Source organism: Akebia trifoliata, chromosome 14 (genome assembly GCF_017979445.1).
Source record: "Akebia trifoliata isolate Shusen 1 chromosome 14, ASM1797944v1, whole genome shotgun sequence".
Lineage (NCBI taxonomy): Eukaryota > Viridiplantae > Streptophyta > Magnoliopsida > Ranunculales > Lardizabalaceae > Akebia > Akebia trifoliata.
The window spans coordinates 6701456-6717088 of NC_141388.1; the positions used below are offsets into that span (position 1 = coordinate 6701456).

Genomic DNA, 15633 nt, shown 5'->3' on the forward strand with positions numbered 1-15633 from the left:
ACAAGGTTTGGACATTGGTTTATACAATTCGTGTTAGAACAAATCATTGTTGGGAGGGAATTCAAACAAAAAATTACATGCAATTTTGTTCACAGACCCATTTTTAACAAAACCTTGTTCTCTCTTTGAATGCCCCCCTACTAACCCAATCCTCAAACTGATGCATCAACAGAGGAGAGATTCAACAAATGAATGAAAAGATAAAAAAAAAAAAGATTTACAAATCATGGTCGATGGTTCCCAGACATATTAGAAACATCAAAGATTTAGGAAGAAAAAAAAAAAAAGTCAACATTTACACAAATCGATCATAAAGTATTCAAGCCTTCTGACTGTCCACCATTGCTAGCACCACTGCGTGAGACTTTCAGTTTGATTAACGGCTCATGCTTATGTACTGTGGCCATAGCATTACACCATTTTAAGAGCAACAACCACCACTAGATGTTTGGTGTTCTCGTTTCTGTTTCAAAATATTCTTCTTAACCACCACAGTAGATCCTTCCTCTAATAGACTAGGAACCTCCAGTATCTGTAAAACATATAAGCTGGTTAGAAAGACATGCATAAAAACAAGTAAAGAAGAAAACGTCTGCTCAGCAAAATGAATTGCTCAAGTACCAGTAAATACCACTGCACTTTTTAGTTCTTTGGTTCTGAAGTTCTAGTTAACCCAGAATCTCATAGTTATAGTTATCACAGATGTATATCTAGCTTCAATGAGTTTAAGTTTCTATTATTATTATTATTTTATTTTTTTTACTGTGTGTGTGTGTGTTGGATAGGTAAAAGGGTGAAGACAGTCAAAAACACGCTGTCTTTGTTATTACCAGGCACATACTTTACCAACTTTGACTAAAGGTGTACAACTATGCATTTCATGACCCTCAGATGGCATTTGTTAATACATGCATATAGAGCTAGATCAATATCAATATTCGAATTTTTTACTCTAACAATTTCAAAATTCCAACAAGGCTTTTTTTTTTTTCCAAATAAACTAATCAAATAAGGCACTTTTCACTATTTGTTGAGAATTATTTTAAAATTTATGAAGTATAATATTTTCCAAGGAAACAAATTATAAAATATTCCTCAGGTTCTAAATAAAGTTGAAAAATACAGGTAATGTAAAAAACCTAACCTTCAAAGCAAGTTCCTCAAAGCATCGCTGCACATTTTCTTGAGTTTTTGCACTACATTCAAGAAACACACATCCATAGTCTTGAGCAAGAGCAATCCCCTCTTCTTTTGTTACAGTCCTTTCACTATCCTGAAAAGATTAAATGTTGTTAATGATAACTAACCATTAACCCAAAACCAATTGGTGTTAGGGAAGGCAGCTTCTATTATTATATGAGGATCGTGGGGACAAGTGGGGAGTATGCCACTATTTGAGAGTGGAGGAAAACTAACACTCAACACTCCCCCTCACCCATAAGGGTAGAAAAATTTGAACCCAAGACCTCTATGAACCAAAGCTCTGATATCATAATAACTAACCATTAACCCCAAAACCAATTGGTGTTAGGTTTATACAAGGGTCATGGGAGACAAGTGGGGTATGTCACTATTTGAGAGTGGAGGAAAATTAACACTCAACAGTTAATATGAGGACCTTGTTTCTCTGAGTAAACTAAATACATATAACATAAAATATTGTGAATAGTGTGCATCCATTGCTAAGACAATAATACATTTCACATGAAACATATCTTCACTAGTAACAATAGAACTATGAAATGGAAACAGAGAACATACTATAAATACACACAAAAGACTGAAAACTGGGAAGGAAATTAAGGTTTCATTGTGTTTCATGGTCGGTGGTCTTGAACAGAATTTTTGCACTTGACAATGTCATGGCTCGTGGAATTATTGTTGTCAATCACTGTAGCATAAGTAAGATTTCTAGTGAATTGGTAGACCACAATCTTATTCATTGCTTGTTTGTTTATGAGGTATGGTCTCATTTTATATCGGAATTTCATTATTCCAAATGTTTCTCTAGGTCAGTTTAAGCTTGTTTGAAAGTTGCCTATCACTGCTTTTTGTGGGAGAGAGAATATCCAAACCCCTTTTGCTGTATGTTGGAGACTTATGAAATAACGAAACAACTGAATTTTTGAAGGAAAAGAGCAATCACTAGCATCACCAGTTTGCTATTTTTTTAAAAGTAATTTGTTGTTTTTTTGGTGTAAATTGTTTAAAGAGTTTGATGGCTTTTTTTTTTTTTTTTTTTTAAAGATTTCTTATTTAGATGGGAGTCTATTTGTAGCCTGGATGTTTAAGGCTCCTTTGTAATGGTTGGTCATCTCGACCACTGAGCTTTCTTTTCTTTACTATCAATAGAAATTTATTATAATATTCAGAAATTAAGGTTGTGAATCCCTAGTGAAAAATTGACCAGCAATTCACATATAAACCACAGAAGTAGCTTATAGAATTCTAGATAGACCTGGAAGCTTTGGAGATAGTTAAAGACTCCATGTAAAAAAAAAATTAATGTAACATCAATGGCAAGACAAAGTTACCTCTGAAAGTCCATCAATCCAAAGATGAGAGAAAAATTGCTTCATTCCATATTCTAAGATTCTTCTTCAAATCAGTACTTTCTGTCCCCATGGGCTCCACCTTTCTGGTGGTTCCAAACATAACCAACAATTCTTCAAAATCTTGAAATGATGACTAATACCAAAAGCGATACGACAAAGCCCATGTGCTGCAATTGCAAATGAGTTTCCATGTACTAGAAAAAAGATACCTCTGTCACAATCCAGAGAAACCGTCTGCATTCTCATCCAATTTACTTGCATCCTTTTTTAAGGACTTCACACTCAACTGAGGGTTTTCTCAAAAAATCTACATTTTCTCCCTTCACATGACAAGAGAGACATAACAAAAGCACATGGAGATCTTACCTTTCCATTTAATGCTCTCCCAGCTCACTCAGTATTATGGGTGAAAAAATTGAAGGTAAAGGTGTATAGAAAAGAAAATCCAAGACCGTTGTGGGTGGGGGGGTGTGTGTTTTTGATAGATATAGAATTTTATTGAAAGAAAATTTTTAAGGAAAATCTCAAGGGAAGATAGACTCAGGTCCCCGACAAATTCAATAATATGTGGAAAATGGAAATTGGGACTATGCTGCAATTTTTGAATCAGACTTACCCTGATTTAAAGACCAACCTACAAACATAAGAGGTCTAACGTGCAACAACCATAGAAATCCTTGTCTAATTAAAGTGCCTAAGTTATATCGGAACAGATTAAACATTTTTAACTTATAATGAAAAGCATAAAATTTCAGGAATTCTTAAATGGGATGGAAATTCTCAAATTTCAACTTCTTGCTCAGAGAGGAGTGGTCGAAGGCAATAGCATGGATACTTCACATTTTTGTCCTCCTTTGCATGCCCTCAATGTACTATTATTGAAGTATCCTTCCTTTACTCTATTTCAAATATAACTTTGAGTTTCGCTTTACATATTTTAGGGGGGGAAAAGAAAAGAAAAAAAAAAAAAAAAGACCTTCAATACAAATCCAAAGACTTTCACACGACAACATTGCATCCTTCTCTTGTTGTTTGTAAACCATATTTACAATCCCCAAGATAGGGGATACAGATTTAGTCATCACACAACAGTTAGATATTCCTTCACAAGCCCAAAAACTCACACGTTTGATTTTTCAGGAGTCAGGGTAAGATAATGTATTAAGGACAGCATAATCTTCTAACTGGTATTTTTACTGTTTCTTCATAAGATGTTGAAATTGGACAGAATGAAAAAATAATCTAAAACTTCATTCAACTGTATTTTTCGGTAGAAAACAGACAGGCTAGCAACAAAATACAGAGCTTCATCTCTTTAACAAGTCTCCTAACCATTTCACTTGGTGCATACAAATACCAGATAAGACAACAACATAAAGGTATCATTCTTCAGGGTCAACAAAAGTAAAGGATAAAAACTCAAGAAAGGCTAGAGAAAATACCCTATCAACTTTATTCCCCACAAGCATCTTGATACAATCCTGATTAGTGGAGTAGAGCTCTATTTCCTTTGCCCATACTTCTGACAAGTTTGTAAATGTTTCTCTCCTTGTCACATCATAAACTATAATGAGAAGTAAACAGTGAATTAGCAAAATTTTAATTCACCAAGAATGGAAGGCATGTGTGAATCAAAGTTTCTAGAGTGAGAGAAGGACCAAAAAGGACATGTATAATGCAGAAAGAGTGCATATGAGAAATCATAGAAGAAGTGGGTATAGATAAAACTGAATGTAAAACAGGCTTGATTCAGCCGACCCCAAATTTTTGGAACTAGGCTTTGAGGATGATGAATTACTTGTATTTGGATGTGAAAAGGATGGAGGTGGCTGCTTGAGAAAAACTCAAAGCATGACCTCTAACAAGGTTAAGGAGATGATATGTATTCTGCCTTGTCAACAAAATGAGTCACACATCAGAAGTAACCATAAACAATGCAAAAAGATAAAATCATCACTAGATCTATTATCAGACAAATGGAAATTTGATAAAAGACTAGGAAGTAACAATAATTCACTAATTATTTGGCATCAAAAGTATGTCAACTGAAGACATAGCTTTCAAATACTTTACTGCAAATAAATAAAATAATCATTCCATATTTGAAATAGCATACCAAGAATGATCCCTTGAGCACTTCTATAGTAAGAGCTTGTTACCGTCCTGAACCTCTCCTGTCCAGCTGCAATATGAACATGATAAGCATACAGGTCAACTATGATACAGTCATATTCCACATAATAGAATTTTCAAAACTCATGCAAAAGCAGTATCAAAACTGTTTCCTGGGGTTTACAAGATTATTTCCAAGGTGCTGGCAAACAGATTGAAAGAAGTTTTGAAGAATTTAATTGGTCCTGAACAAGGTGCGTTCCTCAGGGGAAGACAAATTATGGATGGTGTGTTAATGGCTAATGAATGTCTAGATTCTAGGATTAAGGATAAAAAGGTGGGGCTCATAGGAAAAATCGATATGCAAAAAGCTTACGATCATGTGAGTTGGGATTTTTTGAAGTATATGTTAGGTAGGATGGGCTTTGCTGACAAGTGGATTGGATGAGTGATGAAATGTGTTACTTCGGTTTTTTTTTCTATTTTAGTTAATGGGAGTCCGACAGGGTATTTTAGGAGCTCCAGGGGTTTGAGACAGGGTGATCCGTTATCCCCATTTTTATTCCTTACAGTGACAAAGGCTTTTGGGAAATTATTCAGGAGGGGGGTTGAGATAGGGAACAGTGAGGGTCCGTTGATTTCGCACTTGCAGTTCGCAGATGACACCATAGTGTTCTTAGATCCTTTTAGAAAACAAGAGTCCTTCGGGTTTTATTGTGTTGTTTTGAAGCAATTTCAGGACTTCATGTCAATTTGCAGAAAAGTAAGTTGTTTGGGGTTGGTGAGGTTGTTAACCTTCCGTCTTAGCAGCTACTTTGGGGTGCAATAGTGATACGCTTCCTTCTTCCTATTTAAGTTTACCTTTAGGAGCTCCGTATTGTAGTAAAAACATTTGGGAGGGAATGATCGAGAAAATGAAAAGAAATTGAGTACTTAGAAGGCAAAGTATCTCTCTAAATGGGGTAAGGTTACATTGATCAAAAGTACTTTAACAGGTATTCCGATTTACTTCTTATCCGTTTTTTCGTTGCCTAAATCGGTAGAAGTTAAGATTGAAAGACTCATGAAGAATTTTTTGTGGAATGATAATAACGGTGGTAGAAAGTATCATTTGGTGAATTGGAAAATGGTTTGCACACCAAAGAAGAATGGAGGCTTGGGGATTAGAGGACTAAGAATAACTAATAAAGCTCTTTTGGGCAAGTGGCTTTGGCGGTTTGGGGAAGAAAGAGACAACTTGTGGAGGAAGGTGGTTCGGGCTAAATATGGAGAGAAGAGATTTGGTTGGTATAATAAGGAGGCTAGAGGAACTTATGGGTGTAGTGTGTGGAGAGGTATTATGAAGGATGTTGATAAGTTTGATAGGGAGATTAGATTCAAAGTTGGGTTGGGAGACAAGATTAGATTTTGGGAGGATCTTTGGTGTGGAACTTCATCTCTGTCTACCCAATTTCCATCTTTGTACGCTTGCTCTTTGAAAAAAAATAACTTAGTTCGGCAGTGTCTGATTCGAGACGGGAATATGAATTCTTGGGATCTGGGATTTAGGAGGAATTTCAATGATTGGGAATTGACGGAGGTCACATCTCTTCTAGATCTCCTTAATTCGATTCAATTCAGAGAGAACGAGCAAGACAGAAGAGAATGGTTCAAAGCTAAGGATAAGAAGTTTTCTGTCAAGTCTTTCTATTATTGTTTGCTTCCGTTGCATGAGGTATCTTTTTCTCCATCTATCATTTGGTCAACTCTTGTTCCTTCTAAGGTGTCTTTCTTTTTATGGCTTGCCTCTTTGGGTAGAATCTTAACTTTGGATAATTTGATCTATTGGGGGTGGATTACCCCAAACTTCTGCCATCTTTGTTTGAGGGATGGGGAGTCAACCAACCACATTCTTATTCATTGTTTTTTCGCACGTGTTATTTGAATGTTCTTCTTATGTCGTTTCCAGGTGGATTGGGTTTTTCCATTATCTATCTTTGGGCTTTTAGAGGGTTGGAGTTTCAATATCTTCTCTTCTAGAAATAGGCATCTTTGGACTATCCTTCCATTCGCCATTGCTTAGGGTCTTTGGAAAGAGCGTAACAACAGGGTGTTCCATAACAAGGAGAGCTTGCCTCATACGGTGATTTTAGAGATTCTGGGATTTCTTTTCTTCTGGTCAAAGATGAGTAAAGATTTTGAGGGATTGAGCTTCCAAGATTTTATTTTTAATTGGGATATGGTTTGTGAACCATAGCCTCCCGTCGGGCGTGTTTTTATTTTTTTTTTCATTTCTCTTTCTTGTTTTTTATGGTTCTGTTGTTTGGGGGCTATCTCAGCCTCCTCTTCTCCCTTTTCTTTCATTAATAAAATTTATATTTATCAAGAAAAAAAAAAAACTGTTTCCTGGGGTTTGGTCCTAGAAAGAATTTGAGGGAGTTTTTTTTTTTTTTTGGTGCGGGGGGGGGGGGGGGGGATTGTACTTGGAGATTACCCAAGTTAGAGAATTTGCAATTCTTTGGGGTGAATTCTCCTGTTGGATCTCTTGTTTCCTCTTATTTCTTCTCTGTATGTAATTTGTTACATTTTTATTGAATTCCTCATATGAGAAATGAAATATGAGAAAACAGGGGGAATGATTGCAAAAGAATAGGAACAGAAAAAATAGATTAATGGCTTGCTTTAGCATGTTTATAAAGTGATAAAATAATAAGTGGTAGGTATTAATTCCGTTCTTTTATACTATAATTTACTGGTCACAGACACAGCCAAATAAATCCTTGACATATTTACTCTGATCAACATTTCATCTCCCTCAAATATAAACATACATGGCATCCTAGAAGTTGTATCTTTTCCATGCTCTCTAGAAATATTCATTTCAACCTATAGATTATAACAAGCAAGTATTATTGTATGGAAACCACTTGGTAAAAAATCTCACTTATAGCTAGGTTCTGATATTCGAAAGTTGTATCCAAGAATCATACTTGTAAACAACTGAACAGACAATGATCTGTTGTTTTAATCTAACCGGTCCAATCATGACCAACAAGATGTGATAAACTAAAAATAGTTATGGACAATGATGTGGAGAAATTCCCATAGGGGACCCCCAAGATCTGAAATTTGAATTAAAAAAAAAGGAAAAAAGATAGGACTTATTACCAGTGTCCCAAATTGTAAGCTTCAATCTCTTCCCACCAACTGTAAGCTGCCTGATCTTAAAATCGACACCTGGACATGATTAAGAGTTTAAGATAAGACAAGGACTCATATATGATTAGATTTGTTTTTTGTTTTTTGTTTTTTATTTTTTTTTGGATAGGTAAAAGATTTAAATAATAATAAAAATGAAACAAAGAAGGCAGCCAAGGTGGTCACCAAGGATAACAGCAAAAGAAAAAAAACAAAACAAAAACCAAAAGAACAAGAACAAACAAAATACAGCAACACAAACAGATTGCTACACACTCATGAGCTGCAAAGGAGGTCCCACTTGAACTCTAAATCCTCGAAAGGAACTCCATTGAATGAAAATAACATGCTTACAAATAATAATGATAGTAATAGTAATAATAATAATAAAAATTTGAAAGGTATAAATTTTATCGTATATATATGAGAGTGCAATGGTCGAGGTGACTATCACTACAAAGCAATACAAAAGTTAGAATGCTGTCTTACAAACATTGTCCCATCTAAATAATAAGTCTTCCATGATACTACCTTAAACTCCCCAAATAACTTGCAACAAAAAAGTACAAAGCTCAAAATACTAATAATGAGTTCTTGGAGTGTTTGTTGCTTCCCCACGAACACTCAGGCATTTTTCTCTTACCAAAGGCCCCAACAAACAGCAAAAGGTAGTAAATGCCAGCAAACCCCTTCTCTACCCCTAAAAGCCCAACTTACCAACTCTCAAATAGCGAGAGAATGGAGGGAGAGAGAAACCCATACTTGCAAAAATTACCAAAGTGCAAGCACATCAATGTTGTATAAAGAAGTATTCTAACAGACAACTCCAAGGCAAAAAGTATAATCCAAAGACCTAAACAAAGGTTTAAGTGTTATACGTGGATTTGGGCATCTCAAACTATATTGTTTCTATTGTGCTCTTGGACCATATAAATTTTTGGCCACTGTGGAGATTTTTATTTTATTTTAGTAAATCTTATAATTTCCTGTTTTAGGGAATTTCCTAGTTGATTTGTTGTAGGGTGGGTTTATGTCTGATAAATTAGTCATTTTTGAAGACTTAATTTGTATTTTCTCATTTAAAATCTTCTCAATTTGAATATAGTGGAAGCTCCCAATCATCATTGACCATGGGCACAGCCCTTATTGATGAACCATATGATCAACCCTCTCAAGACCTACATCGTCAACTTTGTAGTCTGTATGAACATACCACCCAAACAATGGAAAAGGGAATTTCAAAACTCACAAATGGTATAAAAAAAAGAACCTCAAATTAGCATATATTATGTCTTGGCCTCCAAATGACATTTAAAATAATAACAAAACTATTATTCTTTCTCAATGAATAGTATAAAATAATTGTGAAGACAAACATATCAATTTACCACACGTATTTCATTCATCCAACTACTAGACCTAATTGGCTATATTTTAAGCTATATCTCATGTCATTCCCTCCTTATTTTTGGACCAAGTCAATGGATGACCAAGCAGGTACAAAAATTGAGGATCGACCACAACCAATGGAAATGCAAATTAAGAGAGAACAATAAAAAAAAACAATGAGAAATACTTGGCATAGACTTATGCAGATCACCACTATGTGCTATGTCCACCAGGGAAGACAATCATGAGCTTCCATTGTTTGCAAATTAAAAAGTTGGAGAAGATATGCTCGAAGAAAAAGAAGTTCCAAAATAAACCTAAAAATAATGTCCTATATAAGAATCTCAACCCATAGTCCCTAATCATTGTGAAAAAACTTCAAATAGAAAATTATGAAAAAATTTCCACACACACGTCATAGATTTACGTCGTTTATCACTAAGTTCTACTTTCATCGGTGACGACGATCATGAGCTTCCACTACATGCAAAGTAAAAAAGTTGCAAGTTTAGTACCAATAAAAAAAATAAGTTTCAAAATAAACCTAAAATGGTCTTATATAAGAGTCCCAACCCCTGCCCATCCCTTTTTTAAGGGTTCATCAATTTGAGATAAGCTCAGTGCTCCTCCATCCTTCTACATTTCTACTACTCTTCATCTTTCTATTGGAAAGTTACCATTCCTCGTGGTACTTTTACTTTAATGCATAACAAGAAATTTTTCAATGAAAACATCATCTTACAAGGCGGAGGCAATTGATATTCAAGGCTTCTAGTTTTTTTCAATCTCATGCAAATCTTTGATCCCCATGAGTTTGAGGTATAGTACTATAGAATAGACGTGAATTATACAATGCAACATGAGATACATTGAATCACTATCTTGCTTCTTATCGCAATATGTCAAGTGGTGGTGCAATAAAATCTTTCCAAGAATTCTCTATTTAGGGATTGCGTAGGCAAAAATATGCAACTAATCCTAGTTAGACATGTGTCACCTAGAAATTTACATTGGGCAGGGGAAGCAGTCAGACACCATGTAAGGATCACATAAGGGTAACTTAAATGTGGAACTTCATAACGGGATATAATCTTATTATCCAAGTCCTTTGTCATGGTGTAACCTTAAGCACCTGTCAGAAAAAAATAATTTGTTAGAAAGGGGAACGGTCCAACAATGTAATTGATACCATGAATCCAAAAATCAAATAATCATGGATCCCTGAGATCATGAGACTGGTTTGGGAAGGAACATAATGGAAAGAAATTGCTAAATTAGGACCCAACAAAGAGGTAATTCTATAAATAGGCAAAAGAGGACATAGATTAAGTACTTTTTTGTCATTCTAGATCTTAAGCTACTTACTGACATAAGCAATGGAGATTCTCTAGCAATACCACACCAACTCCCTCGGCAATGAACTCAATAGAATTAACAGAAGAATTTGTGCGCATTGGTCATCAACAGAAAAATCACACAATAAGGGACATTAGAAATTTCTAATTATTGTTAATATAAATTAGAATATCAATTAGAGGCCAATTAGATTTTATTATTATTAGGAATCTCTAGGCCAATTTCCTTTTTCAAGAGTTATGTAACATTCCATTTAAACCCTACTAAAGTTCTTGTAACTCCATCAATTTGATTAGAATTTACTTAGTCGAGACAGCTAGTCGACATAAAACACAAGCAGCAATTGCAGTACCCAAATTTTACAAGAGTAGGGATACTAGAAGCTTTCCATTCTTTCAAAATCTACAAGTAGGAACAAATACCACTCTACTTTTGATCCTCTCAAATCCAAAACCAATCCACACTACATTTCGAGTCAAAATTTAACAACAATTGATGAAATCTGAATCTGAAACAGCAAAAACGCTCTTAATTCACACATGCATGGCCAACGAATCAATTAAAACTCCAGAATTGTGAAAATGTCCGATCATCAATCACTCTTAGAATCCAAACCTCGCATGCAGAAGCAGAGAACCACGACCAATTTGACATCGAAGACGAACATTCAGAGATCAAGAAACATCCCATAAAGATCAAAGAAAATGAAGACTCACCAATGGTGGGAGAAAGATCTTCAATAGAGCTAGAAATGAAGCTAACAAGGAGACTGCTTTTACCGACACCAGAATCCCCAATTAGTAAGATCTTGAACGATACATCGTAACTGTTACTGTGACCCGAAGACGAACCCATCTCTCTCTCTCTCTCTCTCTGTATTCCAAGAGAACTGTTGAGTATTATAAACAGAGAGAGAGAGAGAGAGAGAGAGATTGTGAAACGGCCGTTATAACGGAGTTGCGTCTGCTTTTTTGGGGTTGGTGTAAGCTCTTGTCGTGAGAAGTGAAGAAGAAGAGAAGAGAAATTGGAGACCATGGAGTCAAAAACACCGCTTTGTCTTTTGGTCAGGTCGAGTTCTCGGAAGCACGGCTTGTCTTTGTCGAGTGCGGATCACGTACTCCCACGAGTTGTTGCTGTCAAATATTATTTTCTCGCCACGTGGCATATTTAATCAATGATTGGTCCATGTATATTGGAAGACACTAAATATTTATATCAGCGTGCACTGCCTGGTTCTAATATCTAAATGGATTCAAGAATAAATGATCGAATCTAACGGCTATAAATAACCAGACAGCTGATTTCTAATGTGTAGACTGTGCAGTAATCAATGGTGTGCACCTGATAGAATGCCACGTGGAGCACGAAGAATGCGGTATTTGGATTGCTTAAGCACATGCCAAGAGGAATAAATGACCCAATCCAACGGCTATAAATAGCTAGAAAGCTGATTTCTAATGTGTAGAGTGATCTAGGGTGAGCACCTGGTAGAATGCCACGTGGAGATCAAGAATACGGTATTCGGGTTGTTTAAGCACGTTGCACCTACGCTCCTGCCACCATTCCACCTAGTCACCATAGACGAATCTCCTCCCGTGGCGTCAAAGTTTTGACATCCCCAATCCATTTTTTGTATTTATAAATTTCTATTGTACACCAACTTTTCTTTATAACATATTGATTAAATAAAATTAAGTAATACACACCAAATAAGATTAAAGGGACACAGTTCTAGGAGAATAAATTGATAGGGAGAAAAGAAGACAACAAGAAGAGAGCATAGTTATAAAAAATTTCAAAAAAAACATAAAATTCTCCAAAAAATGACCAATTGATGGATCTACAATGTATCAATTAATTATTAAACATGGCAACATTTTTACTCATCCTCCTCAAAAATTTATTTTCTTCTACACTAAATCTCAAGAACGAGAAAGAACTTTTGGGGAGATTGAAGGTTATGGGCTTTGGGAAGAATTCACAAAAACAATACTTATATAATCGCCAAATTTATGAAATCAGAATGAACTTATATGAATTAATCAAATTGAATCTTTGCTAAATAGTTGAATCCAAACTTAATTATCATGGATTAGAAGAGAGACTGAGGGAGGCACAAAAAGAGGTGAGTGGTTGATAAATTTAATTTTAGAAATTACGTACATAAATAATCTCAAATTTCAAAAACTACTTAAGAAATTTTAAATTTTAAAATTTTATTTTTTTTCAGATAAAAAAATGATCATATAAAAATCCTAAATTTTAAAAATCCTCAATGAAAAGGAGCAAAAAATAAAAATTAAAAATGGAGAAAAAGAGAGGAATAGAAGTAGAGAATTTCAAAACTCTTGAATTTTAGAAAACCCTTTTTTTTTTCAAAATAAGAAAGATCTCATAAGAAAATCAAGATTTTTTTTATTATTTTTTTCAAAAATGAAACTAAAAAAAAAGACCTCCGTGTCTCTTTTTGAAGAAAGTATTTGGAGGAAAGGAAGTTGAGGGTGAAACTTAGTTTAAATTGAAAATCGAATCAAACTAATAGCTTTGGGCTAGTTTGGTTCAATTTAGAATAGGTTGTGATTTGGTTATGGGTTAAGCAAATATAGAACCAATCAATTCGGATTGATTCTTGGTTTAAGACTTGTATATAATTGAACCTAATTGAGAACCAAACCCTTATAAAATAAATAAATATCTATTAATATTATTTTGGATTAAAACATAAAGTAAAGGAGAGGATGATTGAATTTTGTTTTTTAATTGTGTTTTGTATTATTTAGGACATGAGAAACATTTTCCTAATTAACTTGGTAAATATTTGCGCCTTATTAAGGGTCATTTTGCTCAAATGGATTACCACTAGGAATCCAACACCACAACCCTTCAAGTTGCTTTGAAAAACTTATATCTAAACTTGATCGAAGGTTTTGAATCAAACCTCCACATAACTCTCAAACTCATAATTAAAATTCAACGGTAAAAATTAATTCTTTTTTGAGATTTTTTTTTTCAAAGTTCATAGAATTTTATCCTCTACAACCCTGAAGCATTGAATCATGTTTTTGGATGCTACAAGTTGAGCCCAAAGACCCTTAGTGAGGTTAAAATCTCTACCAACTTAGTAAGACTAGTTGGACTCTTAAGACATGGATTAACGACTTATCATATGAATTTTTTATTTTTTGGTTTAAAATATATGTTGCTTCCAAATATGTTTATAGGATATTGTTAACCTCTTAGAACTGAAATGAATCAAATCGAACTTGGTTTGGTTTGATTTTATGGTTAATTCAATTTAATTGTGGTTCTTGTTTACTTGACCAATTTAGGCTAGATTGATTGGTTTAGATTTGGCCCAAACCAAACCAAGTTGCACCTCTCAAGGAAACATATATGGTCATTCTTTAAAAAGATTATTTAAATAATTAAATGTAGAATAATAATGAAGTGACCTCAAGATTGTACCTTATATCGCACATCAAAAATGAGTAGGGATCATAGATGCTTTCATCGATGTATTAATCAAAAAGCATCTATAGTTCCTACACACTTTCACATCAAGATGTGTGATATGAGGTACAATCTTGAGATCAGTACAACACGACTCCTAAATGTATCTATTGACTTTCAAGAAGGAATAGAACAGAACGATAATCCACGTTGCAAATTTAAAAGAAAAATAGATAGGTATGTTATAAGTAAAAAAAGTGATGTGCCAATAAAGTTTATCTTCTTTTTTATATGCTTAATTGTAGTTTTTTCTTTGGAGCTCTTTGTACTTTGTTGGAGAATTAAACGAACATCTGTCCATGGTGATTGCCTGATAGCCTGATAGGGTGGACCATCGTCACTATTACATCTAACTTAGAAGTAAAATAAACAACCTGATGTAACCTACTTTGACTTTGTGGCACTCTTGGTATGGAAGGCAATGAGTCACGCTATGCATGGAAGGGTGACTTGCCACGTACATATACATATATATGCCACGTACATATATATATACTCCAATAATTGACAAAATGTACTACGGATATTGGACCATTAATAAGTTATTGTTGTCGTTTGTTAATAAAAAACAAAAGACGCGATGTGACGATATGATATAAGTTGCATATTAATATGTTTTTCTTTTCTTTTTGACTTTAAATGTAATGGAGTTGCGATCGAGAACGGTGTCCCGTTCATGTACACAAGAACAGTGTCTACGTGGCATGTTTGTATTGGAGAATACTGCACAGGTTAAGAGACGAGGTCTTGTAAATTCTGACTGAAGCGTGACAGATAGACACCGTTGCTATTTTATGGGAACGAGATATTGGATCCGGAGTCAATATGATGCGGGTACTTTGACATACGTGACAGCAGTTGAAGCTGTCGACAATTGTCACGGGGGACCGTGTAGCTGCCAAGTCGTATCAATAACGTTTTTACGTTTTTTTTTTCTTTTCTTGGCTTCGTACGATTGTACATAAAATTGGATGGGAAAATAAATTGAGAGTTTCTATTGCCACATCAACTTTTGCTAATGCCACTCCCAAAATGCATGTTAATTCTCGATACCTACTACATCAAGGGTGGAGCCAAGATTTTCTTGTAGTAAGGGCAAACTATAGTTAGTTGTATAGTTGAAGAAATTGAAAATAAATGATTTAAAAAAAAATTCAGAAATTTTTTATTAGAAATTGAAGAAGATGATATTTAGGTCATTTTTAATTAGTATATGAAAATGTCTAGTCAAAAGGCAATATCATCAACAAAATTTTGAAGGAGGGGGTGCAAAATTTAGATGGAGGTGAGAGTGTAGGGGCAAATGGAGAGAGAGGTAAGGGAGTGGAGATAAATGGGACATGTAATTAGTTGAAAATATAGGGGTGTCTCACAATTATGTGGGGGCAATTGCCCCACCAACTCTTTACTAACTCCGCCCCTAATTGACACCACAACTTTTACTTATTACACCGTTATAAAAATAATGAGAATAAGTAAAAGTTGGGGTGCTAATAGAATCTATCTCTTGTTCTTATTATTTTGTTTTTATGGG

General features: G+C 34.7%; 1 protein-coding gene across 1 annotated transcript; it reads right to left on the minus strand.

Annotated features, from left to right (window-relative positions):
- Positions 1-201: 201 nt before the first annotated feature.
- On the minus strand, positions 202-11652 carry LOC147385874 (ras-related protein RABC2a-like). The gene is made up of 6 exons (XM_086422150.1): positions 11306-11652; positions 7815-7883; positions 4672-4737; positions 3998-4119; positions 1145-1273; positions 202-532 (listed from the first exon to the last, which is right to left on the minus strand). The coding sequence occupies exons 1-6, from the start codon at positions 11622-11624 to the stop codon at positions 422-424; spliced, it is 816 nt and encodes a 271-aa protein (XP_086278276.1). The 5' UTR covers positions 11625-11652; the 3' UTR covers positions 202-421.
- Positions 11653-15633: the final 3981 nt, after the last annotated feature.